The sequence below is a fragment of the Papio anubis genome, chromosome 12, assembly GCF_008728515.1.
Source record: "Papio anubis isolate 15944 chromosome 12, Panubis1.0, whole genome shotgun sequence".
In the NCBI taxonomy this organism is placed as follows: domain Eukaryota; kingdom Metazoa; phylum Chordata; class Mammalia; order Primates; family Cercopithecidae; genus Papio; species Papio anubis.
Window position 1 is genome coordinate 115353633 of NC_044987.1, and position 25154 is coordinate 115378786.

At 54.4% G+C, this 25154-nt stretch overlaps 1 protein-coding gene across 2 annotated transcripts; it reads left to right on the forward strand.

The window, feature by feature from the left end:
- The first annotated feature begins 348 nt into the window (after positions 1-348).
- SART1 (spliceosome associated factor 1, recruiter of U4/U6.U5 tri-snRNP) lies at positions 349-18134 on the forward strand. Of its 2 annotated transcripts, none has more exons than XM_003909542.5 (20): positions 349-1259; positions 2981-3038; positions 3448-3503; positions 4027-4153; positions 4277-4382; positions 4639-4716; positions 4832-4931; positions 5021-5163; positions 5295-5501; positions 6201-6325; positions 6413-6528; positions 6622-6764; positions 15381-15554; positions 15634-15744; positions 15993-16080; positions 16571-16661; positions 16772-16907; positions 17578-17667; positions 17771-17892; positions 17998-18134. In XM_003909542.5, exons 1-20 carry the CDS (start codon positions 947-949, stop codon positions 18014-18016), a joined length of 2403 nt encoding a protein of 800 aa, XP_003909591.1. In that variant the 5' UTR covers positions 349-946; the 3' UTR covers positions 18017-18134. The 2 variants fall into 2 exon arrangements, with proteins under 2 accessions (XP_003909591.1, XP_009183870.1); XM_009185606.2 differs by having other exon boundaries at positions 1000-1259; positions 3986-4153.
- Positions 18135-25154: the final 7020 nt, after the last annotated feature.

Consider the following 25154-nt stretch of genomic DNA (forward strand, 5'->3'; position numbering starts at 1 on the left):
GCATTCAATTTCAGGGGTTCCAAGGATACACTGACGCTCATGTGGCGCTCCTTCAGTCTTAACAGTTCACGGGGCGCGGGTTTAAAAAATCCAATCCAGGGCTGGGCGCAGGGGCGCATGCCTGTAATCTCAGCACTTCGGGAGGCCAAGGCGGGTGGATAGCCTGGCTTCAGGAGTTCGAGACACCCCCCGCCCATCTACAAAAAAATACAAAAATTAAAGGGGCGTGGTAGCGTTCACTCGTAGTAGTCCCAGCTACTGGGAAGGCTGAGGGGGTAGGATCACTTGAGCGCGGGAGGTCGAGGCTGCAGTGCGCCGTGATCGCGCCACTGCACTCCAGCCTGAGCAACAGACATCCTATCTCAAGGGAAAAAAACAAAACAAAAAAACCAGGGAACGTGGGAAGGAAGCGCTCCCTAACGATACTAGTTATAGCGGGTCGGAAACTGGGCTATGGAATTGGAGATAACGGGAAAACAACACCCGTTGAAGCCACGACCCTAGGAGTCCACTAAGCGAGCGCCCATTGTAGGAGGGAGGTGTCTACGGAAAGGCCGTGAGGTAGTGAACACCCCGTTGCCGGTGAAGTGCAAGCGCAGGGATGCCGGGGAGGAACTTCCAGCCACGAAGACACTGGCTTAATGCCCTCTAAGTCCTTCCAGTTCTGGGATCCCATCTCCGGGTTAATTCCGCTTCCCTTGAGTAGCGCATGCACAACGGGACCACTGGCTCAAATAACCCACCCGACCCGCGACGGCGCGAATGTGCAGTGGAGCTGTGATCCCGGTCTTCCCATGAGCCTCTGGGGCCGGCTCCAGGGCGAGCGACGGAAGCAGCCGCTCTTAGTTTCCGGCAACACGACAGCGGCTGCCGAGCGACCCGGAAGTGTTCCCATTTTGCGTTGTCTGGGCTCGGCGGCAGCCGGGCTTGGAGTGGACGTGCCACTATGGGGTCGTCCAAGAAGCACCGCGGAGAGAAGGAGGCGACCGGGACGACGGCGGCGGCCAGCACCGGGGGCGCCACCGAGCAGCCGCCGCGGCACCGGGAACACAAAAAACACAAGCACCGGAGTGGCGGCAGTGGCGGTAGCGGTGGCGAACGACGGAAGCGGAGCCGGGAACGTGGGGGCGAGCGCGGGAGCGGGCGGCGCGGGGCCGAAGCTGAGGCCCGGAGCAGCACGCACGGGCGGGAGCGCAGCCAGGCAGAGCCCTCGGAGCGGCGTGTGAAGCGGGAGAAACGCGATGACGGCTATGAGGCCGGTGAGGAGGCGGGGCCTGCGCAGGGGGCGGGTCGGGCAGGGGTCCCGGAACGTGCGGGTCTGGGTGTGCGCACAGTGTCAGCAAAGCTCTCCGGACCGGGAAACCCCCAGACTGTCTATATCAACTCTTATTAAATAGTCTTTCTACGGGATCCCATGAGCCCAGGAGTTAGAGGCTGCAGTGTGCTGCGATCCCGCCAGTGCACTCCAGCCTGGGCAACAAAGCGAGACTCTGTCTCAAAAAAGCTTTTCTACGATTGTTTGGGATTAGAGGTAGACTGTCTCCACCTGGCTCCTTGAGGACAGAGAGCTTCCGTTTTCCTCAGTTGTCTGGTACAGTCACAGATTCTCAATAAATGTGTTGAATGAATGAATGAAGTAGTGTCAGCATATGCAGAGGCAAGAAAAATCTGGTATTGGACGAATCGTATTGGACGAATCGTGTAGGGCTCATGGTAGAGAAATGAAGGAGTAAGATAGGCAGGGATGTGAACGCAAAGGACCCTGTACTGTAGGCTCTGTTAAGAAATGTAGATTGTCTTGACAAGGTAGTAGGGAGCCTTGGCTGTGAGTTGAGGAGTGAGTTGCTCAGATCCGTATTTTGTAAACATTACTGGATTGAGAACTTAGTCAAAGGTAGTCAGGATTGGAGACCAAGAAATCAGGAGGGCTACAGACCAGGTGAGGGCTGATAGTGGCCTGCACCAAGGCAGCAGCAGTGGAGTGGAGAGAAGTGGACAGGTTGGAGAGGTGTTTTGGAGGAGGAATGAACAGAACTCAGCACTTGTATGAGGGTGGGAAGGAGAAGGAATTGAGGATGACTCCTTGAATTTTGGCTTGAGCAGCCAGATAGGTAGTGGGTGTCATTTCTACTGAAATTGAGGAGTAGGGAAGAGAAGGAGATTTGGAGCGGGGTGGGGGAAGATAATTCACTTTTGGGGTTGTCAAGGTTTATGTGCATAGGGAAATCCAGAATTTGGACTGGATAAAACCACTGGGAGTCAGTATCTGGGTGGCCAGTGAAGCCCGCGAAAGAATGCGACATGAGAAGCCGGGGTCAGGAATAGAACCTGAGAAATGCCCTTATGTTACTAGTAGGCAGAGAAAGATGTTACCAAAAAAAGGAGATAGAGTAACTAAAGAGGCAGGAAAACCTTTGTGTCATGGGAACTTTGGAAATAGAGTATTGTTAGAAGGAGGGAGTGATCAGCAGTCCCATATACCACAGGAGATCAAGCAAAACCAGAACTGAAAAGAACCCGTTAGATTAGAAATGAAGGAGATTGGTGACTTTGGGGAGCCTGGAGAGATTGGGATCCAGGGCCCAGGTGGAGAGTGGAGCCTTTAAGATACAGGATGGGAATGCAGAAAAGAAAGAGGTTTTTTTTTTTTTGAGACAAAGTCTTGCCCCATCTCTTTAAGAGACCTTGTCTCTTAAAAAAAAAAAATGAAAGAAAAAAGGAGAGGGCAGAATGGTGACTGTAGCAGTTTGGATCTCTTGGGTGAGGATAGGAAGGTGCGCAGAAGAGGCAGGGCTCTGAGACTGGACTCGGGCAGAGGAGCTGCTGGGGAGCTTGGGTGGAAGAAACTGCTGTTTTCTGGTGTTTCATCAGGCCCAGGTGCTGGTGAGGGGCCCTCATCTTTGATCCTGCAGTTGGAGGCAGTGATGCTGGCTTGTTGGCCCTATGTTCAGCTCCTGAGCCATGCTTCTTCTTCTTCCAGCTGCCAGCTCCAAAACTAGCTCAGGCGATGCCTCCTCACTCAGCATTGAGGAGACCAAGTGAGTATTGTCTCCCTTGTTTCCACTTTGTTTTTCTAAGATAGGTGGCTCTGGGGCCAGCCCTGGGGAGGCTTTCTCACATGAAAGTGTGCTAATTGGAGTTGGAAAGGTTGTATAAATCATCTTAGCCAACAGTAGAGTTATAGAAGAGGAAACTAATACCTAAGAGTAAAGTGGCATTCACCGGTTAGACGCAGACCAGGCTGGCGCCCATGTTTCCTGCTTTGGAGGCCAGGGCCCTTCCCAGTGTCCTAGGCTTCCTGGGGCAGACCGTGTGTTTGGGACCGCTCACTCCCACCCTGTTTCTTCTCCTGTCTGTTTGGAAATGCACATGGCGCCCTGTGTCTTTGATAGCCCCTAACACTTGTATCCTTTGATAGCCCCTAACACTTGTATCTCTTGTTCTCAGTAAACTCCGGGCAAAGTTGGGGCTGAAACCCTTGGAGGTCAATGCCATCAAGAAGGGTGAGTATGGGGCTGAGGATGGGGTTTGGGGGAGAGGGCCATCTGAAGGGGTCTTTGAAGAACGTGGGATTAGAGGGCAGGTTCAGCACGGTTTAGTGGTCTTACACATGCATATTTGCCGGAAGGCACGAGGTCCCTTCTTGCTGTTATAATGTGGACCTGGGGCTCTGCTTGTTTTCTGAGTTAGAGCCGTGGCCGTCGCATACTCACTCTGGCTGTGAGGTGTTGTTAGATGGACTGGAAGATGTGCACGCTTGCTGCAAACTGGGCTGTGCGGGGGTGGGTCTGTTGTTTTTCTTTAAAGCACAATTTGAGGAGCTTTGGAAGCCACAGAGGGTCCTGTCGTGCTGCATGGGTTGGCCAGGAGTGTGGGGACGAAGTGGGAGCAGGGAGGTGAAGGATTGTTCCTTCCTGTCCTGACCCCTTCTGGCCCCCTGAGCTGGAAGGGGGCAGGGTGAGTGGCTCCCTCCTCTCCCCACCAGCCATGGGCGGGCATAGCCTCACGTCTGGGCCCCCCTTCCAGAGGCGGGCACCAAGGAGGAGCCCGTGACAGCCGATGTCATCAATCCTATGGCCTTGCGACAGCGAGAGGAGCTGCGGGAGAAGCTGGCGGCTGCCAAGGAGAAGCGCCTGCTGAACCAAAAGCTGGGGTGAGGGGTCCTGGCCAGGGCAGGCAAGGGAAGGGCTGGGGAGGCCACCATCCCTGGCTGCCTTTTGAGTGGGGTTGGGAGCAGGAGCTGGGCTCCTCGAGCATCACTTTCTCCCCTCTTCAGGAAGATAAAGACCCTAGGAGAGGATGATCCCTGGCTGGACGACACTGCAGCCTGGATCGAGAGGAGCCGGCAGCTGCAGAAGGAGAAAGACCTGGCAGAGAAGAGGGTGAGCACCTGGGCAGCATGGGGTGGTTGCCCAGTGCTTTTGCTGGCCTGACTGGGCACTGAGGCAGGGGTCGACCCCAGAGAGGTGAGACAGGGTTCGGAGAGGGGATGGGCTGTGGTTGGTAGCATCCGCTTTGGATTCTCAGCAACTTTCCTGCAAGGCCTGCTCTTTTTGCACTCCGCTTGGTAGAGCCCTGAGTGTTTTCTGGTGGTGCTGAGTGGCCTGAGGTCCTAGGTCAACCCTCCCTGTCCCATAGGCAAAGTTACTGGAGGAGATGGACCAAGAGTTTGGTGTCAGCACTCTGGTAGAGGAGGAGTTCGGGCAGAGACGGCAGGTGAGGCTGCAGCAGCCGGGGTGGGTGGTGCAGGGCACACTGGCGGCCTTGATGCTGGAATCCCAAGGTTGGGCGCATGGAGGGAGGTTCTTTACGCGCCTGATTCTTCTGTTAGGACCTGTACAGTGCCCGGGACCTGCAGGGCCTCACCGTGGAGCATGCCATTGATTCCTTCCGAGAAGGGGAGACCATGATCCTCACCCTTAAGGACAAAGGTGATGCGAGCTGGGTGCCTTGGGTCGGGGCACAGCCTCTGCTGAGTTGCGGACAAGTGTGAGTGGCCACTGCTCTGTGCTGCCCGCAGGCGTGCTGCAGGAGGAGGAGGACGTGCTGGTGAACGTGAACCTGGTGGATAAGGAGCGGGCAGAGAAGAATGTGGAGCTGCGGAAGAAGAAGCCCGACTACCTGCCTTATGCCGAGGACGAGAGTGTGGACGACCTGGCGCAGGCACGGCCCAAGCAGGCTGGGCGGTGGGGGCTGGGGTGGAGAATGTCGGGAATAGGGGCTCTGAGGAGGTGGTGGCTCAGTGGCTTTTCAGGAGCCACCCTGGGTCCCAACCTGTACCTCTTACCTTGCAGCAAAAACCTCGCTCTATCCTGTCCAAGTACGACGAAGAGCTTGAGGGGGAGCAGCCGCATTCCTTCCGCTTGGAGCAGGGGGGCATGGCCGATGGCCTGCGGGAACGGGAGTTGGAGGAGATCCGGGCCAAGCTGCGGCTGCAGGCTCAGTCCCTGAGCACGGTGGGGCCCCGGCTGGCCTCCGAGTACCTCACACCCGAGGAGATGGTGAGCCCTCTTGCGCCTTGTACTCGGGGTCATGATTCTCCCTCCCCTTGGGGCTCCTGCGCTGCCCGCAGGCCCTGGGAAGAGAGGGCAAGTATTTGTGTTCACAAAGCGCTTGGCCTCGTGGGCAAGCAGTAAATGGCAACCTGGGGAGGCACCAGGTGTTGACGGGTGAGGGCTGCTGAGCCAGATGGGCCCCAGTTGGTGTTTCTGCTCTGCCATACTGCCAGCTTGTGCCTTGGGTAAGCCATTTAACTGTGAGCCTGGGGCGCCCCATCTGGAGTGGCAGTGATAGGAGCCACCTCCTGAGGTTGCTGTGAGGATGAGTGACAGTGTGGGTGAGGGGTGACTGGAAAGGTGTGCGTGGATTCTGTCCGCAGAGTGACTGTGTGAACATGAGGTAGTCAGCTGGTGTAGTAGGCGTCTTGCTCAGTGGGTGAGAGCAGGACTCTGGAGCCAGACTGCCCGGCTTTCCCACCTAGGAGCTGGGCGACCTTGGGGAAGGTACTTAACCTCTCTGTGCCCCAGTTTCCCTAGCTCACCAGTGGAATGGAGATAGTAACCACCCCACGTGTTGCTCATGTGTGAGAAGTGCTCAGGACACTGGCTAGCACAGAAGAACACCAAAGAAGTGTTCATCCTGGCGGGCTTGTGGCGGCCTGCCTTTCCCTGCCCCGCCCCACGCCTCTCTCTTCCCCTCAGGTGGCCTTTAGAAGGACCAAGCGGAGGGTGAGGAAAATCCGCAAGAAGGAGAAGGAGGTCGTAGTGCGGGCGGATGACCTGTTGCCTCTCGGGGACCAGACTCAGGATGGGGACTTTGGTTCCAGGTGGGCTTGGACAGCATGGTGGGGTGAGAGGGCTGGGCTGGGGTGTCCCAGGGGCCGGTGCTCACCAGAGAGGTCTCCTTCCCTCAGACTGCGGGGACGGGGTCGCCGCCGAGTGTCCGAGGTGGAGGAGGAGAAGGAGCCCGTGCCTCAGCCCCTGCCGTCGGATGACACCCGAGTGGAGAACATGGACATCAGTGATGAGGGTGAGGGCCTGGCCAGGGGGTGGGAGGGGGCAGGGACAGGAGCCCCAGGTTGGAGGAGATTGTCTGAGCAGGCATCCCCTGTGTATCCCCCAGAGGAAGGTGGAGCTCCACAGCCGGGGTCCCCGCAGGTGCTGGAGGAGGACGAGGCGGAGCTGGAGCTGCAGAAGCAGCTGGAGAAGGGACGCCGGCTGCGACAGTTACAGCAGCTGCAGCAGCTGCGAGACAGTGGCGAGAAGGTGAGGCTGGGCATGGGCAGGCCTGGGGCTACCAGTGCGTCAGCAGTCACCTGTCCTCACGAGCACATGTGTCATAGGCAACAGCCACATTCCTGTCTGAAGCCTCTTTTCCATTTGTTTTTTGTTTTCTGGGTTTTGTTTTTTTTGAGACAGTGTTTTGCTCTGTCGCCCAGGCTGGAGTGCAATGGCGTGGCCTCGGCTCACTGCAGCCTCCACCTCCCTGGTTCAAGTGATTCTCATTCCTCAGCCTCCTGAGTAGCTGGGATTACAGGCACCTGCCACCACACCCGGCTAATTTTTGTATTTTTAGTAGAGACGGGGTTTCACCGTGTTGGCCAGGCTGGTCTCCAACTCCTGACCTCATGATCTGCCTGCCTCGGCCTCCAAAAATGCTAAGATTACAGGTGTGAGCCACTGCGACCAGCCCTGGTTAAAGTCATGTTTTCTGTTTAAAAGTCATGTTTTGCAAAAGTTTTTAGATGCCTGCTTTAGTAGGGGATCCTTTCCTCGCCTCTCTCTTCCTGTGCATGTTTGTTGAATGCCTGCTGTGAGTAGTGCATTGTTCTTGGGCCGAGAAGGTCATTGGTGAACAGGACAGCCACGGGGCCCTGGACTCAGGGAAGTGGCTTTCTAGAGTGTGTGGGGGAGAGCTTAGGGAGCAGCAGTGACCTGGTGAACGCAGGAACGGTAATTTCTGATGGTGACAGGAGCTGGGCACTCAGTAGGCCAATATAATGTGCTGGGGTTGGGATCTTAGACGGGGGAGTGCGGGGAAGACCTTTCCAAGGTACTAGTTCAGCTGAGACTTGAGTCACACAGAAGAGCCAGCCTTGTGGGGGATTAGGGGTGGCAGCAGGTGACAGGCTGGCGTTTAGGTGGTAGATCAACCAGCAGGTATCTCAGGAGAAGAGACCTTAGAGTGCCTGAGGGCCAGGGAGGCCGGAGCAGAGCAGAGAGTGAGGGGATGGTGTGAGCTGAGACGGAGAGGTCAGGAGGCCAATGCAGGGGGAGCCTTGAGCCCACGGTCATCGCTGCCCCACAGGCACAGTGTGCCAGGCACTGCCCGCCTGCTCTGTGTTTGCTGATTCATTCCATTCTCCCAGCAACACCCTATGAGGGAGGTTCTGTCACCTCCGTCATTCCAGAGGCCACATTTTTAGCCCGACCCCACACTTCTCACCTAGGAAGAAGCCAAGAAAGGGTGTCCAGGAGAGGGAGGAAGGGAGGGAGGCTTCTGATACCACTGGCAGGCAAAGAGGGGACAGTTGCAGTGGATTGAGGACCGGGAGGACAGGGGAGTTGAGGAAGTGAGGGCTGCACCCGGGACGGAGGCCGGTCCAGACTGGAGAGGATGTATTTGAGGTTTAAAGGGCTGGAGAGGACGTATTTGAGGTTTAAAGGACTGGAGAGGACGTATTTGAGGTTTAAGGGCATATGGTCTCTGTCCGGCACCTTGGGTGCTCTGCTGTTGTAGGGAAAACAGCCAAGACACTCTCTAAGTGAGTGGGCATAATTGGGTTCCAGTAACACTTTATTTCTAAGAACAGGTGGTAGGACATAGTTTGCATGGCCTGGCTCTAAAAACGAACAGATAAATGGGGTGATAGGCTGACAAGGCTGTTTTATGACTGAAATGAACATCAGGGTTATTAGTCCCATGGATCTTAGCCTTAGCCTGCCTGAACATTAGACTCACCTAGGAAATTGTTTCTGTTGTTGTTTTTTTTTTTTTTTTTGAGACGGAGTCTCGCTCTGTCGCCCAGGCTGGAGTGCAGTGGCCGGATCTCAGCTCACGGGAAGCTCTGCCTCATGGGTTTGCGCCATTCTCCTGCCTCAGCCTCCCGAGTAGCTGGGACTACAGGCGCCCGCCACCTCGCCCGGCTAGTTTTTTGTATTTTTTTTAGTAGAGACGGGGTTTCACCGCATTAGCCAGGATGGTCTCGATCTCCTGACCTCGTGATCCACCCGTCTCGGCCTCCCAAAGTGCTGGGATTACAGGCTTGAGCCACCGCGCCCGGCCTGTTGTTGTTGTTCTAAGAAACAAGGTCTCGTTCTGTTGCCCAGGCTGGAGTGCAGTGGCGTGATCATAGTTCACTGCAGCCTTGAACTCCCGGGCTCAAGGGATCCTCCTGCCTCAGCCTCTCAAGTAGCTGAGAGCACAGACATGTGCCACCACACCTGGCAAATTTGTAAAATTTTTGTAGAGGGTCTCAGTGTGTTGCTCAGGCTGGTCTTAAATTCCTGAGCTCAAACAATCCTCTCGCCTCCACCTCCCAAAGTACTGGGGTTACAGGCTTGAGCCACCAGGCCTGGTCTAGCCTAGAAAGTTTTTGTTGTTGTTGTTTTTTGAGACGGAGTCTTGCTCTGTTGCCGGGCTAGAGTGCAGTGGCACGATCTCAGCTCACTGCAACCTCCACCTCCCGGGCTCAAGCAATTCTCCTGTCTCAGCCTCCTGAGTAGCTGGAACTACAGGTGCACACCACTACACCCAGCTGATTTTTGTATTTTTAGAAGGAACGGGGTTTCACCATGTTGGTCAGGCTGGTCTCAAACTCCTGACCTCATGATACACCTGCCTCAGCCTCTCAAAGTGCTGGGATTACAGGCATGAGCCACCGCGCCTGGCCACCTAGAAGGTTTTTTAAACATATGAGCCACACCCCACACACTGTGCAAGCAGAAAAGTGGAAAGCCTATCACAGTGAACACCTTTGTCTTCTAGAGTCAGTAATTATAAATATTGTTACAGTTCTTTTCTTTCTCTTCTTTTTTTGCTGACCACTGCAAGTTGCAGATATCATGACACTGCATCCTTAACTACTTCAGCAGGCATCTCGCGAAATCAGGGCCTTCTCCCGCATAAGCACACTGCCCTAACAAGCCCATAAATGCTGTAAAACAGCAGCTCGCATGCCCAGACTTTCCAGTTATCCCCCAAAATGTCTTTTTAATTTTTTGTTGTAAGCAGCATCCAGTCAAGTTTCACACCTGCAAAGGAGCCTTTTTCTGACTAATGGAGATTCTAGAGTATGTGGGGGAGACAAATTTATGACGGAAGAGGAAAAAGATTTTGGCAGGCAGTGGTGGAGCCTAGAGTACAAATGGAGGGTGGGCTTGAGTGAAGCCAGCTCGTGTTGTCATGTATTTCAGGAGGGAAGGTGGGGAGGGCACAGCAGCTGTGGTGACCTTGGTTAGGGGAAGTCAAGGCAGCCCATGTCCGATTGTTCTGGTGTTTTCGAGTGACGAGGTGGCAGGGGTGGCAGATGGTGGGAGATGGTGGGAGATGCTGTTCTGGAGAGTGGTGGGCAGACATACCACTGGAGAAGAGCAGGCCTGCCAGGCAGCGTGGATGGTGGGATTAATGGGCTGAGGAGGGGGATGGTGGGATTAATGAGCTGAGGAGGGGGATGGTGGGATTAATGAGTTGAGGAGGAGGATGGTGGGATTAATGGGCTGCTGAGGAGGGGGATGGTGGGATTAATGAGTTGAGGAGGAGGATGGTGGGATTAATGAGCTGAGGAGGGGGATGGTGGGATTAATGAGCTGAGGAGGGATGGTGAGATTAATGGGCTGCTGAGGAGGATGGTGGGATTAATGATGTTGAGGAGGAGGATGGTGGGATTAATGAGCTGAGGAGGGGGATGGTGGGATTAATGCCCTGAAGTGGTAGATGGTGGGATTGAGGATTGGGTTTTCTAGGGAGGAGGGACAAGGCAGTTAAGCGTTTCACAAAGGAGAGGTTCTGTTGATTTCCCCCGAGTCTAAACTGGGTACTGAGGGACATAACAGAGAGTGATGGGTGTGAGGACAGGGCCTGGAGTCGTGATGTGGTTGAAGAATTACTAGATTGAGGTTAATACAGTCAATGAGCTAGAAAGAAAGGATGGAGAAGACAGAGAGAATCCTTGATTGTTTTGTTTTGTGACAGCGTCCCACTTTGTCGCCCAGGTTGGGGCGCAGTGGCTCCTATCAGCTCACTGCAATCTCCACCTCCCTAAAGGTACTCTGTCCACATACAGTCATTGGGGGTTAGGGCTTCCCTATATGAATTTAGGGGGTACATAGTTCCTAGATAGGACAGACAGCATATCGTCAGATGTCCATATCATGTAGTTCGTTTCTAGGTTAAATGCAATTCCAGTAAAAATCCCAGTAGGGACTGTTTTTGAAGCTGGCAAACTGATTCTGAAATTGAATAAAGTAGGGGCATTGTGGCAGTGTGGGATTGCATAAGGATAGAGTAATAGGACAGAGACCAGACAGAGGGGCCCCGAGACAGAACCGTGTCCCAGTGGAAAGAGATGCTTATCAGTGCAGTGAGTGGGTTTGGGACAGTCAGTTATCTATCTATTTGGGGAAAAAGTGAAACTGGGTTTGTACCTCACACCTTGCAGATAGATTAAGAACTTCAAAATAAAAACATAACATTTCGGAATCAAACTAAGGAAATTACATTTCTAACTTTTTGGTAGAAAAGATTTGTTTAAGTTGTTAGCAAAGCCAAGGCAGGAGAATTGCTTGAGGCCAGGTGTTCGAGACCAGCCTGGGCAACATAGCAAGGCCCCCCCTCCCCCCCGCCAAACCCATCTCTAAAAATGTGTTTTTAATTAGCTGGGCATGGTGGCATGTGTCTGAAGCCTCAGCGATGCCGGAGGCTGTGGCAGGAGAATTGCTTGAGTCTAGGACTTCGAGGTTACAGTCAGCTATGACTGGGCCACTGCACTCCAGCCTGGGTGATAGAACAAGATCCTGTCTCAAAAAAAAAAAAAAAAAGAAACAGGTTCCATGGGTGGGTTTCTTCAAGAAACCATGAAGAAAAAAGTGAACATATAACTACATAGAAATTGAGAATGTGTGGCCGGGCACGGTGGCCTGTAATCCCAACACTTTTTGGGAGGCGGAGGCGGGCAGATCACAGCAGATCGAGACCATCCTGGCTAACATGGTAAAACCCCATCTCTACTAAAAAAAATACAAAAAAGGCCAGGCGTGGTGGCTCACTCCTGTAATCTTAGCACTTTGGGAGGCCGAGGCGGGTGGTTGGATCACCTGAGGTCAGGAGTTCAAGACCAACCTGGCCAACATGGTGAAACACCATCTCAACTAAAAGTACAAAAAAATTAGCTGGGCATGGTGGTGGGCGCCTGTAATCCCAGCTACTTCGGGAGGCTGAGGCAGGAGAATCACTTGAACCTGGGAGGCAGAGGTTGCAGTGAGCTGAGATGGTGCCATTGCACTCCAGTCTGGGTGACAAGATTGAAATTCTGTCTAAAAAAAAAAAACACACACACACACACCAAAACAAATAGCTGGGCGTGGTGGTGGGCGCCTGTAGTCCCAGCTACTCGGGAGGCTGAGGCAGGAGAGTAGTGTGAACCCAGGAGGCGGAGCTTGCAGTAAGCCGAGACCGTGCCACTGCACTCCAGCCTGGTGACAGAGCGAGACTCCGTCTCAAAAAAAAAAAAAAGAAATTGGAACATAAGTTTTTTTTTTTTTTTACAAAACATATGAAGAATATAAAAACACAGACCAAAAAAAGATATTTGCCCATATATACAACCAAGAATGGGTTGGTGTCAAGAGTATACCAACAGACAAAACAAATCAACAACACAGAAAATAGGCGAAAGATGTCGGTAAGACAGGCAGTTCACAGAAGAGAAAGCCTAACTGACCAGAAAAATACCCGGTGAACCAGCTTCAGGAGGGATCACTCTAAAACAGTGAGGCACCTGCCACCCCCAAACAATTCTGCAGAAAGGTCCAAGCCTGAAACAGTAGCGAGTATGAGTAAAGACGTGGAGCGGCCAGAATCCTCAGCCACGCTGCTCACAGCCATGGGCAGGAGTCTAATCAGACGAGAGGGAACGTGTGTGTGCCCCGGGCTCACCCCACACCTCTCCTGAGGGTGCCCACCTGCACCAGGAGACAGTGTCAGTGGGCCTGCAGCTGCAGTACTTGTGACAAAAAAAGTCCGTCCTTAGTGGGCTGGACGTCGAGGAGCATCCAGCTCACCGGCTGTGATTCCATAGTGGAAACTGATGAGCTACAGCCATGTGCATCAGGGTTGCTCTCGGAGGCACAGATTTTTTTACAAAACAAATTATAGAAGAGTCGTACAGTGTGGCTCAGGTTGTAGAATACTTAATACACAACAAAATAACTGTTCAGGGGCAGGTCCTTATGTGCCAAAGCCATGAAGACAAGCTGATGAGTCATGACCACAGATGGGGAGGGGACGCTCAGGTCTGAGCAGGGCGTTAGTGATGCTGCCCCAGCCCAAGGCAGAGGGACATGGGTGTGTGTTTAGTTACTGTTTTAAAAAGCACATCAGCGACCGGGCGCGGTGGCTCACGCCTGTAATCCCAGCACTTTGGGAGGCCGAGGCGGGTGGATCATGAGATCGGGAGATGGAGACCATCCTGGCCAACATGGTGAAACCCCGTCTGTACTAAAAATACAAAAAAAAATTAGCTGGGCATGGTGGCGCATGCCTGTAATCCCAGCTACTCAGGAGGCTGAGGCAGGAGAATCACTTGAACCCGAGAGGCAGAGGTCGCAGTGAGTCAAGATGGTGCCACTTCACTCCAGCCTGGCCAACAGCGAGACTCTGTCTCAAAAAAAAAAAAAAAAAAAAAAAGCATAGCAGCTGGGTGTGGTGGTTCATACCTGTAATCCCAGCACTTTGGGAGGCCAAGGTGGGTGGATCACTGGAAGTTGGTTTCGGGACCAGCCTGGGCAACATGGTGAAACCCTGTGTCTACTAAAAATACAAAAATCAGCTGGTCGTGGAGGCATGTACCTGTAGTCCTAGCTACTGAGGAGGCTGAGGCAGGAGAATCACTTGAACCTGGGAGGTGGAGATCACAGTGAGCAGAGATCATGCCATTGCACTCCAGCATGGGTGACAGAGTGAGATGATCTCAATAAATAAATAGCATATGATGCATTAGATATACCCCCTTTTATGTTTACAATGAAATTCATTAAAAAAATAAATGTTCCTGGATGTCCTGGAAGATTTTTTTTTTTTTTTTTTGAGACAGGGTATTGCTCAGCCCAGGCTTGAGTGCAGTGGCAACATCACGGCTCACCCTAGCTTCGACCTCCAGGCTCAAGCGATCCACCCACCCCAGCCTCCCAAGTAGCTGAGACAACAGGCATACACCACAATGCCTGGTTGATCTTTGTATTTTTTGTAGAGACTGTGTTTCACCTTATTGCCCAGGCTGGTCTCGAACTCTTGGGCTCAAGTGATGCTCTAGCCTTGGCCTCCCAAAGTGCTAGGATTACAGATGTGAGTGACCACACCCAGCCCCTGGGAGATTTTTTTTTTTTTTTTTTTGAGACAGGGTTTCACTCTGTTGCCCACTCTTGAGTGCAGTGGTGTGATCTTGGCAGCCTTGATCTCCCAAGTTCAAGCAATCCTCCCACTTCAGCCTCCAGTAGCTGAGACTATAGGCGTGTGCGACCACAATGGCTGATTTTTATGTTTTTTGTAGAGATGGGATTTGGGCATGTTGCCCAAGCTGGTCTCGATCTCCCAAACTCAAGCAGTCCACCCGCCTCAGAAGATTTTTTTTAAAAATGAATGTCATATAAAATGGAAGAGGGGGCCGGGCGCGGTGGCTCAAGCCTGTAATCCCAGCACTTTGGGAGGCCGAGACGGGCGGATCATGAGGTCAGGAGATCGAGACCATCCTGGCTAACCCGGTGAAACTCCGTCTCTACTAAAAAATACAAAAAACTAGCCGGGCGAGGTGGCGGGCGCCTGTAGTCCCAGCTACTCGGGAGGCTGAGGCAGGAGAATGGCGTGAACCCGGGAGGCAGAGCTTGCAGTGAGCTGAGATCTGGCCACTGCACTCCAGCCTGGGTGACAGAGCGAGACTCCGTCTCAAAAAAAAAAAAAAATGGAAGAGGGATGCAGAAGTGGACATAGTGACTCGAACCTTCACTAAGGAGTGAGGAGTTTGCTGTTGGGGCTGCAGGGTTGAGGAAGGAGTTTTTTTAAGAGGGGAGATAGTAGGTAATCGTTGCGTGTGGCTGGGCATCTGCGACAGGAGGGAAAGCAGAGGGTGCTGGTGCCTGTGTGGGGGTCGCTGGATTCAGTGCTGGCAGCACGAGCGAGTTCTCTTCCCATGTCACGGAACCTGCTTTCTTGATGAAGCAGGAAGCGAGAAGCTAGGCTGTGGGAAGTCGAAAGAGTGGGCCACCTCACCGCCCTGCGGGTTCTAGAAGTGCTGTCTAGAGAGTCCTGAAACGAGTTTGTTGGGGGAGGGGCGAGTGGCAGGAGGGACCCTGGAGGAAGGAGCTTGAGGCTGAGGTAGTGTGCGAGGGGCTTTGGAGGGGGATCAGCACAGGCCTGGTCAGGAAGGCCCTGTAGGATGTTGGGTGTTCATTTAAAGAGCATCCAAACCCATTGACGGGTTTGGAGCAGAACAGTGACCCCAGTGAAAGAGGTGCAGAGTGGAGTCAGGAGGCAGAGAGCAGCTGGGCCTGCATGGGCTGTGGGCGTGGCCTGTCTTGCTGCTGCCAGGGAGGACCCTTGGGTTCTTGGGTCTCAATGGCATCACCCCAGAAACTGCTGGGTTTGCCCACAGCTGCTCCCTCCCCCAGGTGGTGGAGATTGTGAAGAAGCTGGAGTCTCGCCAGCGGGGCTGGGAGGAGGATGAGGATCCTGAGCGGAAGGGGGCCATCGTGTTCAACGCCACGTCCGAGTTCTGCCGCACCTTGGGGGAGATCCCCACCTACGGGCTGGCTGGAAACCGCGAGGAACAGGAGGAGCTCATGGTGCGTCTGGGGCGGCCCCACCCTGCGCTTCCCTGGGCTGGCTGGGCGCCTGCACCAACCCTGGCCTTTTGTGCCCCAGGACTTTGAACGGGATGAGGAGCGCTCGGCCAACGGCGGCTCCGAATCTGACGGGGAGGAGAACATCGGCTGGAGCACAGTGAACCTGGACGAGGAGAAGCAGCAGCAGGATGTGAGGGCTGCGCCGCTGGCGGGTGGGCATGGGGGTGGCGCTCAAACTAGAGATGAGCACTGGGCTCAGTATCCAGAGCCTCAGCCTCCTCATCCGAAGTGGGCTCTGTAGACCTCTCAGGGCTATCTGAGGAGTAAATGAGGAAATTAAATGTTGTGGAGGCCTGGTGCCTGGTGGGTGGTGACCAGTGGGTGGGGCTGAGAAGAGCCGGTATGGCCTGCTAACCACTTCTGTCACGTGTCCCCTAGTTCTCGGCCTCCTCCACCACCATCCTGGACGAGGAACCGATCGTGAATAGGGGGCTGGCGGCTGCCCTGCTCCTGTGTCAGAACAAAGGTAGGGAGCTCAGGGCAGCCCTAACTTGGGTGGGCCTGGGTGCTGCAGCAGGAAAAGGGCTGGTGAGGGCCTGCGGTGCGGCAGGTGCAGGCAGGGTCCCCTCCGGTCCCCTCTGCTGCCCCTTTCAGTCCCAATGCTGGAGCCAACTCCCTGGCCCAGAGCTACTCCTTCCCCTCCACCCCGGCGTCTGTCCGTCTGCTCTGCCTTTGAGGCTCCACACCTGCTCCAGGAAGGAGAGCGCAGTTGAAACTGGTCCAGCTGTGGCACAGAGAGCCCTGGTGTTAGGACCCCAGCTCTGCATTTCCCTGGCCAGTGGTCCTTGGCATGGGGCGCGTTTCTGGCATCTTTGCTTTGCCTGTAGAACAGGCCTGATGGCTTTCCAGAGACAAGGAAAGGGAGGTGCCCCCGCAGGGCCTGCTCTACGTTCTCAGGCGGCCCTGGAGCTGCGGCCCTCAAGGGGTTGGGAGTCTCACAACCCCTCCGTCCCTAGGGCTGCTGGAGACCACAGTGCAGAAGGTGGCCCGGGTGAAGGCCCCCAACAAGTCGCTGCCTTCAGCCGTGTACTGCATCGAGGATAAGATGTGAGTGTGGTGGGGTGTGTGCAGGGCTGATGGGCCTGTGCCAGCTCGGAGCTGCAGGAACACAGCAGGCAGCAGCTCCTCACACTAAGGCCCCCTCTGTCTCGGGCCAGGGCCATCGATGACAAGTACAGCCGGCGGGAGGAGTACCGAGGCTTCACACAGGACTTCAAGGAGAAGGACGGCTACAAACCTGATGTTAAGATCGAATACGTGGATGAGACGGGCCGGAAACTCACACCCAAGGAGGTGAGCAGGGCCTTTTGCAGGCGGAGGCCCAGCCTGCCACAGGGAGGCCAAGCCCAGGGCCGTGCAATGCCCCAGGGTCCTGGCTCCATCAGCCTCTGGCCGGGGGCCTGGTGAAGTGCCACGGATAGGGAGGGGGCCCTCAGGGCCGAGAAGGGCTCTGCCTCAGTTTGTCTCTAGTGGGCACAGCAGTCCTTTCGCAGGCCAGGCAGGAGGGTCCAACAGGCACTCGGGACCTCTGCCCTCCTGTCCTCACCTGTGTGAACCCTTCAACAGCTTTCCTGGCCTGCAGGGCCATTCCAGCATCCAGACCCTTCCATCACTCTTGTAGGCTGCCCGACCCTCCTGCCCCACCACTCAGCTGCCCCCATGCTCTCTGGGGTTTGTCTCCCTCCAGCCCCAGTGTCCAGGCCCCTCCCCTGCGTGGCAGGTCTCCAGGTTCCCTGTACTCTGCCACCATGGCAGCACATCTGCTAGCCAAGCTGGTCTCCCGGCCTCTGCTGGGGCCCTGCAGAGTGCCAGGGTCTGTGCCCTTTTCCTATCCCCTTCCCATCACCCCAGGCCTGGCATTGGGGTGAATCAACACCCGCCCTGTTACTACACACCTTGTGGGCACAGGTGGCTCCGGCCCCAGCCAGGGCTCTGCAGCTCCCCTCATGCCCTGTGTCCCCAGGCTTTCCGGCAGCTGTCCCACCGCTTCCATGGCAAGGGCTCAGGCAAGATGAAGACAGAGCGGCGGATGAAGAAGCTGGATGAGGAGGCGGTGGGTGCTCTTGGGGACGTGGGGGGCCTTGCGCCTGGCGGGGCAGGGGTGGCTGGTGTGTGGGGCCTACTGCAGCCCTTGTTGAGTGGCCCTGACCCCGCAGCTCCTGAAGAAGATGAGCTCCAGTGACACGCCCCTGGGCACTGTGGCCTTGCTCCAGGAGAAGCAGAAGGCTCAGAAGACCCCCTACATCGTGCTTAGCGGCAGCGGAAAGAGCATGAACGCGTGAGTGACTCGAGGCTGGTGGGGTTGGGTGTGTGGGGTGGGGAGGGGAGAGGTGGCGTGGCCTGTGCCCGCCTCTGCAGCCTCACGCCCTGTTCTTCTCTGCAGGAACACCATCACCAAGTGACAGCGCCCTCCGTCCCCGGCCCCGCCGCAACCTTCATATTAAATAAAGCTCCCTCCTTATTTTTTCCTCCCTGGTCGTGGTACAGATTCCAGGGTTAGATCCTTGGTTGGGTGTGGCACAGAGTCTGGCTCCTGCTAGGTGAGACCCGGCCATCAGATGACACAACTAAACGACGGAAGAGAGAGCGAGAAGGGTCCTCTGAGGCTCCTTCCTTCTCCCCTGGCTGTCGGTCACATCTCTGCAGGGCCGGCTCTCTGATAGAAAGTGGAAGGCGGTTTTAGAAACTCGTCACCCTGCTCTCTCCTGGCCTCGGGGGCTGCACAGGTCACTGTCCTGTAATCTCTCCCTGTCAGAGAGCCCAGGGCAGCCCAGGACTGCCCAGCCTGGTGGGCTGGGGATTGGGTTTTGGGCAGGGCACAGGTGCCACCTTCCGTCTTGGCTGTCCTGTGCCACTCTGGTCTGTCTAGAGGAGTGAAATTCCCAAGGTTGGGCTGGGAGTGTTTTGTGCACGCGGTACGGGGAGGGCTGGGAGTGTTTTGTGCACGCGGTACGGGGAGGGCTGGGAGTGTTTTGTGCACGCGGTATGGGGAGGGCTGAGCCCAGTGCCTCCTGGGAGACTTGCCCACGTGCAGTGACCCAGAACGATGGGATCCTTGGCCTGAACTCTGTGATAGAGCTTGACCGAGCTGCTGGGGGACATGTGAGCCTCAAATCCATAGAAAGACAAACGGCCACCTTGGGTGCCCAGGACACTGGTGCCCGGCCCCACGTACACTCACATACTTCCCAGGTGGCTCCCACGTTTTAAGATTTTAAAAATGAAACCAAAAAATAAATTGACGAAAACTGTGAACTTTAAAAAATAATCAACTGGGCACGGTGGCTCACATTTGTAATCACAGCACTTCAGGAGGCTGAGGCAGGAGGATCGTTTGAGCCCAGGAATTTGAGACCAACCTGAGTAACGTGGCAAAACCCCATCTCTACCAAAAATACAAAGATTAGCCAGGCGTGGTGGTGAGCGCCTGTAGTCCCAGCTACTTGGGATGCTGAGGTGGGAGGATCGCTTGAACCCGGGAGACAGGCTGCAGTGGGCCCTGATTGAGCCACTGCACTCTAGCCTGGGTGACACTCAGACCCTGTCTCAAAAAAAAAAAAAAAAATTTAAAATAATCTTGGGGTGAGAAAACTGTAGACAAGGTGCAAAACCCAGTAGCCTGAAGATGCACGGTTGGCACTGACGCTATTGCTTTTGTGTGACTGGAGCTGCAGGGCTGAGTCTTTGGGTGCCCTTCCTTGAGCTCTGTATTCTGTGTAGTTTGACGTCTGACTCTTGATTCTGTTTTCATCTTGGCTGCTTCGTGGGCTTCTTCAGGAAGGGTGTCCTGGGGTGTCTAGGCTGGGACTAGGACTTGGGGCAGTTTCAAAAGCCTAGGAGGAAGCTGGGAACAGTGGCACACGCCTATAATCCCAGCCCTCTGGGAGGCTGAGGCGGGTGAATCACTTGAGGCCAGGAGTTCGAGACTAGTCTGGCCAACATGGCAAAACCCCATCTTGACTAAAAATACAAAAAAAAAAAAAAAAAAGAACATGGTTTGATGGCGGGTGCCTGTAATCCCACCTACTCAGTAGAATCGCTGGAGCCCAAAATGTCGAGGTAACAGTGAGCTGAGATGGTGCCACTGTACTCCAGCCTGGGCAACAGAGTAAGACCTTGTTTCAAAAAAAAATAAAGGAAGCCTAGGAAGTGCTTTCAGGGTTGGGACCGGGCAGTCAGTTGTCCCTGGCATGGACCCCAGGCCCCGGCCTAGTGTTCAAGTCACACCTTGACATCTGCAGGAAATGGTGCTTTAGGAGGCTGTCAAAGCTGCTGTCACAGCTGAAAATGACCGCAGCCTGGACTAGGGCCCAGGTGGAGCCGGGGTAGAACAGGCTGGCGTCAGCTCTGAGGCTGACTCACTTTCTGGCGCTAGTAACGGGGCAGAGTACGTGGTGAATCAGGGGCCTCCTCATTCGCGCCATCTTGCTTCCTCTCTGCATCTCTGGCTCTTGGTCCCAGCCCAGAGACTTCCCTTCTCTGCCCTGGCATACTCTACTCCGCTCCCCAGCTGTGTCCTGCCCGTGTGCCCAGGGCTGGGAGTGGCTGGGAACTACCAAATCCCTGGAGGCCTGAGTGCCCGGGGAGACAGAACCCAAGGAGGCTTCCCAGCTCTGCTGCTCAGTAGCCAGACACCAACAGTGCTTCCCCTGCCCTCAAGTACCTGAGGGGCAGTGGTGGCTCAAAGGCTGCCCTGAGGGTCAGTGAGCCCTCAGCTGGGACCTCAGGAGCCAGGCGGGTGGCACTCAGGGAGGAGAGGGTGCTTATGTTTGTCCTCTGTGTTTCCCTTCACTGGGAAGGATGACCTGGGGCAGGTCATCAAGTCTCTGTCTCACCTACAAAATGGCGGGGGGAGGGGGGCGTGAGCTCAGACTTCTAGGGCCACCCTACTGTATAGTTGAGGACCGATCCTTCCACAACTTCAACAAAAATGTGCTTAGCATTGGCAAGCACTGTCCAAGAACCCAGAGCAAAGCCGGACAGGCTACCTGGGCCTGTGGGGCTTGGTCCCAAGAGCAAGCAGCCACTGCGCAAGGGCATAGCCAGGTGTGAAGGGTGGGAGGAGGCCCAGCTCCTGCCCTCCCAGGGCCCATCTCTCCTCCGGATGGGCCTTCCGGGTTGGTGATGCTGACCCCAGCCCACAGGCCAGTGGTCCAGTGCTGTGTGGCCTTGGTTTTGAGCAAGGCCAGGACAGGGTCCTCCTCTTGCTCTTTGGGCCTGCCCCTTCCTGTGCCCACATCCTACCCGGGTCCTCCAGGCTCCTCCAAGCCTCAGCCTGTGGCCCCAAACCTGCCTCACCCAGCCCCAGGCAGGGCCCTGCCTCTTCCTCCACAATTCAGAGATGCTCTGGAGGGCCCAGGCAGGCCCTGCCAGCACGGGCTCCCTGTGGACCTGGGAAAAGGTGCCCTTCTGTGCAGTGGACGCAGGCCTCAGGAGCACGGCCTGGTAGGCAGATTCGCCCCCATTCATCCTATAGCGTGGTCCCTGGCGCCCCTCAGTGCCAAACCCACGATTGCCCCAGGGCTTTAATTTCCTGCCCTGCCTTCCCCAGCTGGTCCTGTCATTGTCTCTTGACTTCCTCAAGAAGGGCTCAGCCCAGGTGTACATTGGGCAGTGGCTGAAGGTGACAACCAGGGTGAGGACCTGGCTCTGCTGGTGTGGGGTCTCTGGGCTCCAGTGCCATGGGTGGGAGGGACAGGCTGGTCCCAGGAAAGTGGGGATTTCGCAGTAAGAGTCCCGGAGGAGCAGGACTAATTGGCTGGAGTTCCCAGAGAGATCCACCAGCAGCCACGTGGACAATGGAGAGCAGGGTGGGGCTGAGGACCCTGACAATGCAGAGATTGCTAAAAAGAGTTTCCAAAACTGTGATACTGTTTAGAACCCACAGAAAAAGTTGCAAGCAATACAAAGTGTTCCCCTTGAGGCATTTGACAATCATTGGACAAGGGGATTCTGTACTGCCCCAACTAAGTGTGTGATTTGTGCAAACAAGGGCGTTCTCCCACATAACGCCACCCAGGACATTGGGAAAAGTACACTGATGCATCACTTCCACCTCATTTTAGACCCCAACTGTCCTAATGTCTATTTTTTTTTCTTTGAGTTGTGGCCTTATTTATAAGCACTGGATGAGTCCCTGGCCACCCCAAGGACAGAGCAACCCTACCCAGCCCCAGCCCAGTTAAATGCTACAGTTGGGAGCTAGGGGGCTTGAGGGAGGAATTAAGGGAAATACAGGCCTAGGGACATGTACTCTGTTAAATGGTCACATATAGGCCAGATCCTGTGGTCTGCAGAGCAACGGCTGTCACCACCCCCACACCAGAACGTGGAAGGTAGGGAGAAGAGCCTGAGGGAGCCGAGGCAGGCCCAGGGGTGCCCACCTGTCGTGCTCTGGAATGTGGAAGGGACAGGAATGGCTCTCAGGGAGTGTATGGGAAGGACGAGGTTAGAACTGTCTTCTTGTGGGACCCAGTGTTAGGAACAACACCTGGTTTGCTTCTCTGTAAACACAGCAGCCTTGAGGGAGTGGCTGGCCAGCAGAGGCTCTGCCTACCCCAGACCCAAACACAGCCCGGCTCCTTCCCACCTCTACCCAGAAAGGATGGCAGCTGCTGGCTCCCTGCTCCCTTGAAGGGGCCAGGCACAGTCTGTGAATCCTCGAGGGGCTCAGGAGAAGCTCTGGACAGGGTGGCTGACCTTCAGGCAGGCCCAAAAGAGGGCCAGGCCCAAACAGCACAGCCGGCAAGATGACAGACACCAGGCTGCGTGGAGGCCTCTGTGTCGCCCTGCGTGCTTCCTTGCACCAAAGTAGGCAGCAGATACGTCACTTCCATGGATGTCTGCACCCGTAGGTGACACTTTCCTGCAGCGAGGGTGACATGTGAACTCTGTCCACAGAAGAGTACTCCTGCAGTGCCCACGGATGGCCCTGACACCCACCTGAGGTTCTGGACCCCACAGTGATGATTCCTTTGCAGTAGGGCCGAGGTCAGGTAACCCTCCGGGAAGTCACTTTGCAGACGAGACAGCTATGGTGACTTCAGACATATTTCTCCCCTGGGTGCGTTCTGGATTGGAGCAGCTTTGTTGCAGGCACTGCATTGACTACAAGCTGATGAGTCCTGCCTTCCACCTTGATAAGCAGTGGGCACGCTTGCTCGCCGGGCTGGGCAGTACCTCATAGAAGGGGGTATGCCTGGGGTGGGGCAGGTTTACTGGCTTCACTCAATGGTACAAAGGGGGTCAGTTCCTCTGGGCCCAGCCCCACCTCCATCCCACCCCACTAAATCATTGCTGAGGGAAGCCTCTCCATCTGCAGCCACCACTAGCAGGTCACCAGCCTAGTAATGTCCTTTTTACTTAAGACAAGGTCTCGCTGTGTCGCCCAGGGTGGAGTGCAGTGGTACGATCATGGCTGGCTGCAGCCTTGACCTCCTGGCTCAGGTGATCCTCCCACGTCAGCCTCCTGAGTAGCTGGGACCACAGCCACATGCTGTCATGTCTGGCTAATTTTTGTTTATTATTATTATTATTATTATTATTAGAGACAGAGTCTTGCTCTGTCGCCCAGGCTGGAGTGCAGTGGTGCCATCTTGGCTCACTGCAAGCTCCGCCTCCCGGGTTCACACCATTCTCCTGCCTCAGCCTCCCGAGTAGCTGGGACTACAGGCGCCCGCCACCACACCTGGCTAATTTTTTTGTATTTTTGTAGAGACGGGGTTTCACTGTGTTAGCCAGGATGGTCTCGATCTCCTGACCTCGACATCTGCCTGCCTCAGCCTCCCAAAGTGCTGGGATTACAGGCATGAGCCACCATGCCTGGCCAATGTCTGGCTAATTTTTTTGCAAAGATAGAGTCTTGCTATGTTGCCCAGGCTGGTCTAATTCCTGGGCTCAAGCAATTCTCCTGCCTCAGCTTCCCAAAGTGCTGGGATTGCAGTATAAGCCACACCCAGCCAACTGTCTGTTTTAGCAAAAGGATTCAGTTCAGGCAACTGCACCTATTGCAGTTCTGGCCGTGAGCCACCACATCCAACCAGAATTATTTCAAAAGACTTTACAATAGAATGTTTTGACCTCACATCCCTAGTAGGATGTCTATAGAATATTTTGACCTCACATCCCTAGTAGGATGTCTATTAAAATAATTTTTTAAATTAACATAATGAATTCTTAAACACATTTAATAGTCTTATTGTTAGTAATAATGATGATGATATTGGCTGGGCATGGCGACTCGTGCATGTAATCGCAGAACTTTGGGAGGCTGAGGCAGGAGGATTGCTTGAGGCCAGAAGTTCAAGACCAGCCTAGGCAACATTGTGAGATCCCCATCTCTACAAAAAATTTAAAAATCAGCCAGGCATGGTGACATGCACCTGCAGTCCCAGCTACTCATGAGGTTGAGGCAGGAGGAGTTGGAGACTGCAGTGTTCTAGGATCATGCCACCTCACTCTAGGCTGGACAACAGAGCACGACTGTGTCTCAAAAAAAATCCCCAAAAGATACAAACAAAAGAAAACTGAAGCTACATAACAGGTACAATGGGGTTCATTATTCCATTCTATCTACTTTTGAGTATGTTTGAAAATTTCCATTATAGAACTTTGTTTAAAAAGAGAGAACAAGAACATGTTGGCTTAGCAACAGAAAAGTATACATATGTTCAGCCAAAGACATGAACAAGAATGTTCTTAACAGCACTATTTATAACAGCCCCAAACTGGAAACAACCCAGATGTCCATTAACAGAAGAAGAAATAGCCGGGCATGGTTCTTTGTGCCTGTAATCCCAGCAACTCGGGAGGCTAAGGATCCCTTGAGGCCAGGAGTTCAAGACCAGCCTGGCAACCACCTCTAAAAATATTTTTTAAATTTAGCTGGGTGTGGTGGCTCATGCCTGTAGCTGTAGTCCCAGCTACCCAGGAGGCTGAGGCAAAGGATTGCTTGATCCTAGGAATTTGAGGCTACAGTGAGCTATCCTCACACTTGTGAATGGCCACTGCACTCCAGCCTGGGTGACAGAGTGAGACCTTGTCTCTAAAAAAAAACAATCAACAAAGGGTAGACATTCATATAACCGAATGAGTAACATGGATAAACCTCACAGACATGAAATTGTACCTCCTGTCTGCTTCCATTGAATACAAAAACTGGCAACATTATTTTATTCTGTTAGAAGCAGTATAGAAGGCCCGGTGCAGTCACTCATGCCTGTAATTCCGACACTTTCAGAGGCTGAGGTGGGAGGATTGCTTGAAGCCAGGAGTTCTAGAGCAGTCTAGGTAACAAAGCAAGACCCTGTCTCTACAAAAAAATTCTAAAAATTAACTGGGCATGGTGGTGTGTGCCAATAGTCTCAGCTACTCAGGAGGCTGAGGTGGGAGGATTGCCTGAGCCCAGGAGGTTGAGGCTGCAGTGAGCTCTGATCACACCACTGTACTCCAGTCTGGGTAACAGAAAGAGACTCCAGTTCTTAAAATAATAATGATGATGATGATGATGATAATAATAATAATAATAATAGGGGTTTGGGG

Bases quoted from the DNA above. Each gene is read 5' to 3' on its own strand.
- SART1 (XM_003909542.5), top strand. From the start codon at position 947: ATGGGGTCGTCCAAGAAGCACCGCGGAGAGAAGGAGGCGACCGGGACG. The intron at 4,932-5,020 runs GTGATGCGAGCT...TGCTGCCCGCAG, and splicing joins CCTCACCCTTAAGGACAAAG to GCGTGCTGCAGGAGGAGGAG. The intron at 16,908-17,577 runs GTGAGCAGGGCC...CTGTGTCCCCAG, and splicing joins GGAAACTCACACCCAAGGAG to GCTTTCCGGCAGCTGTCCCA.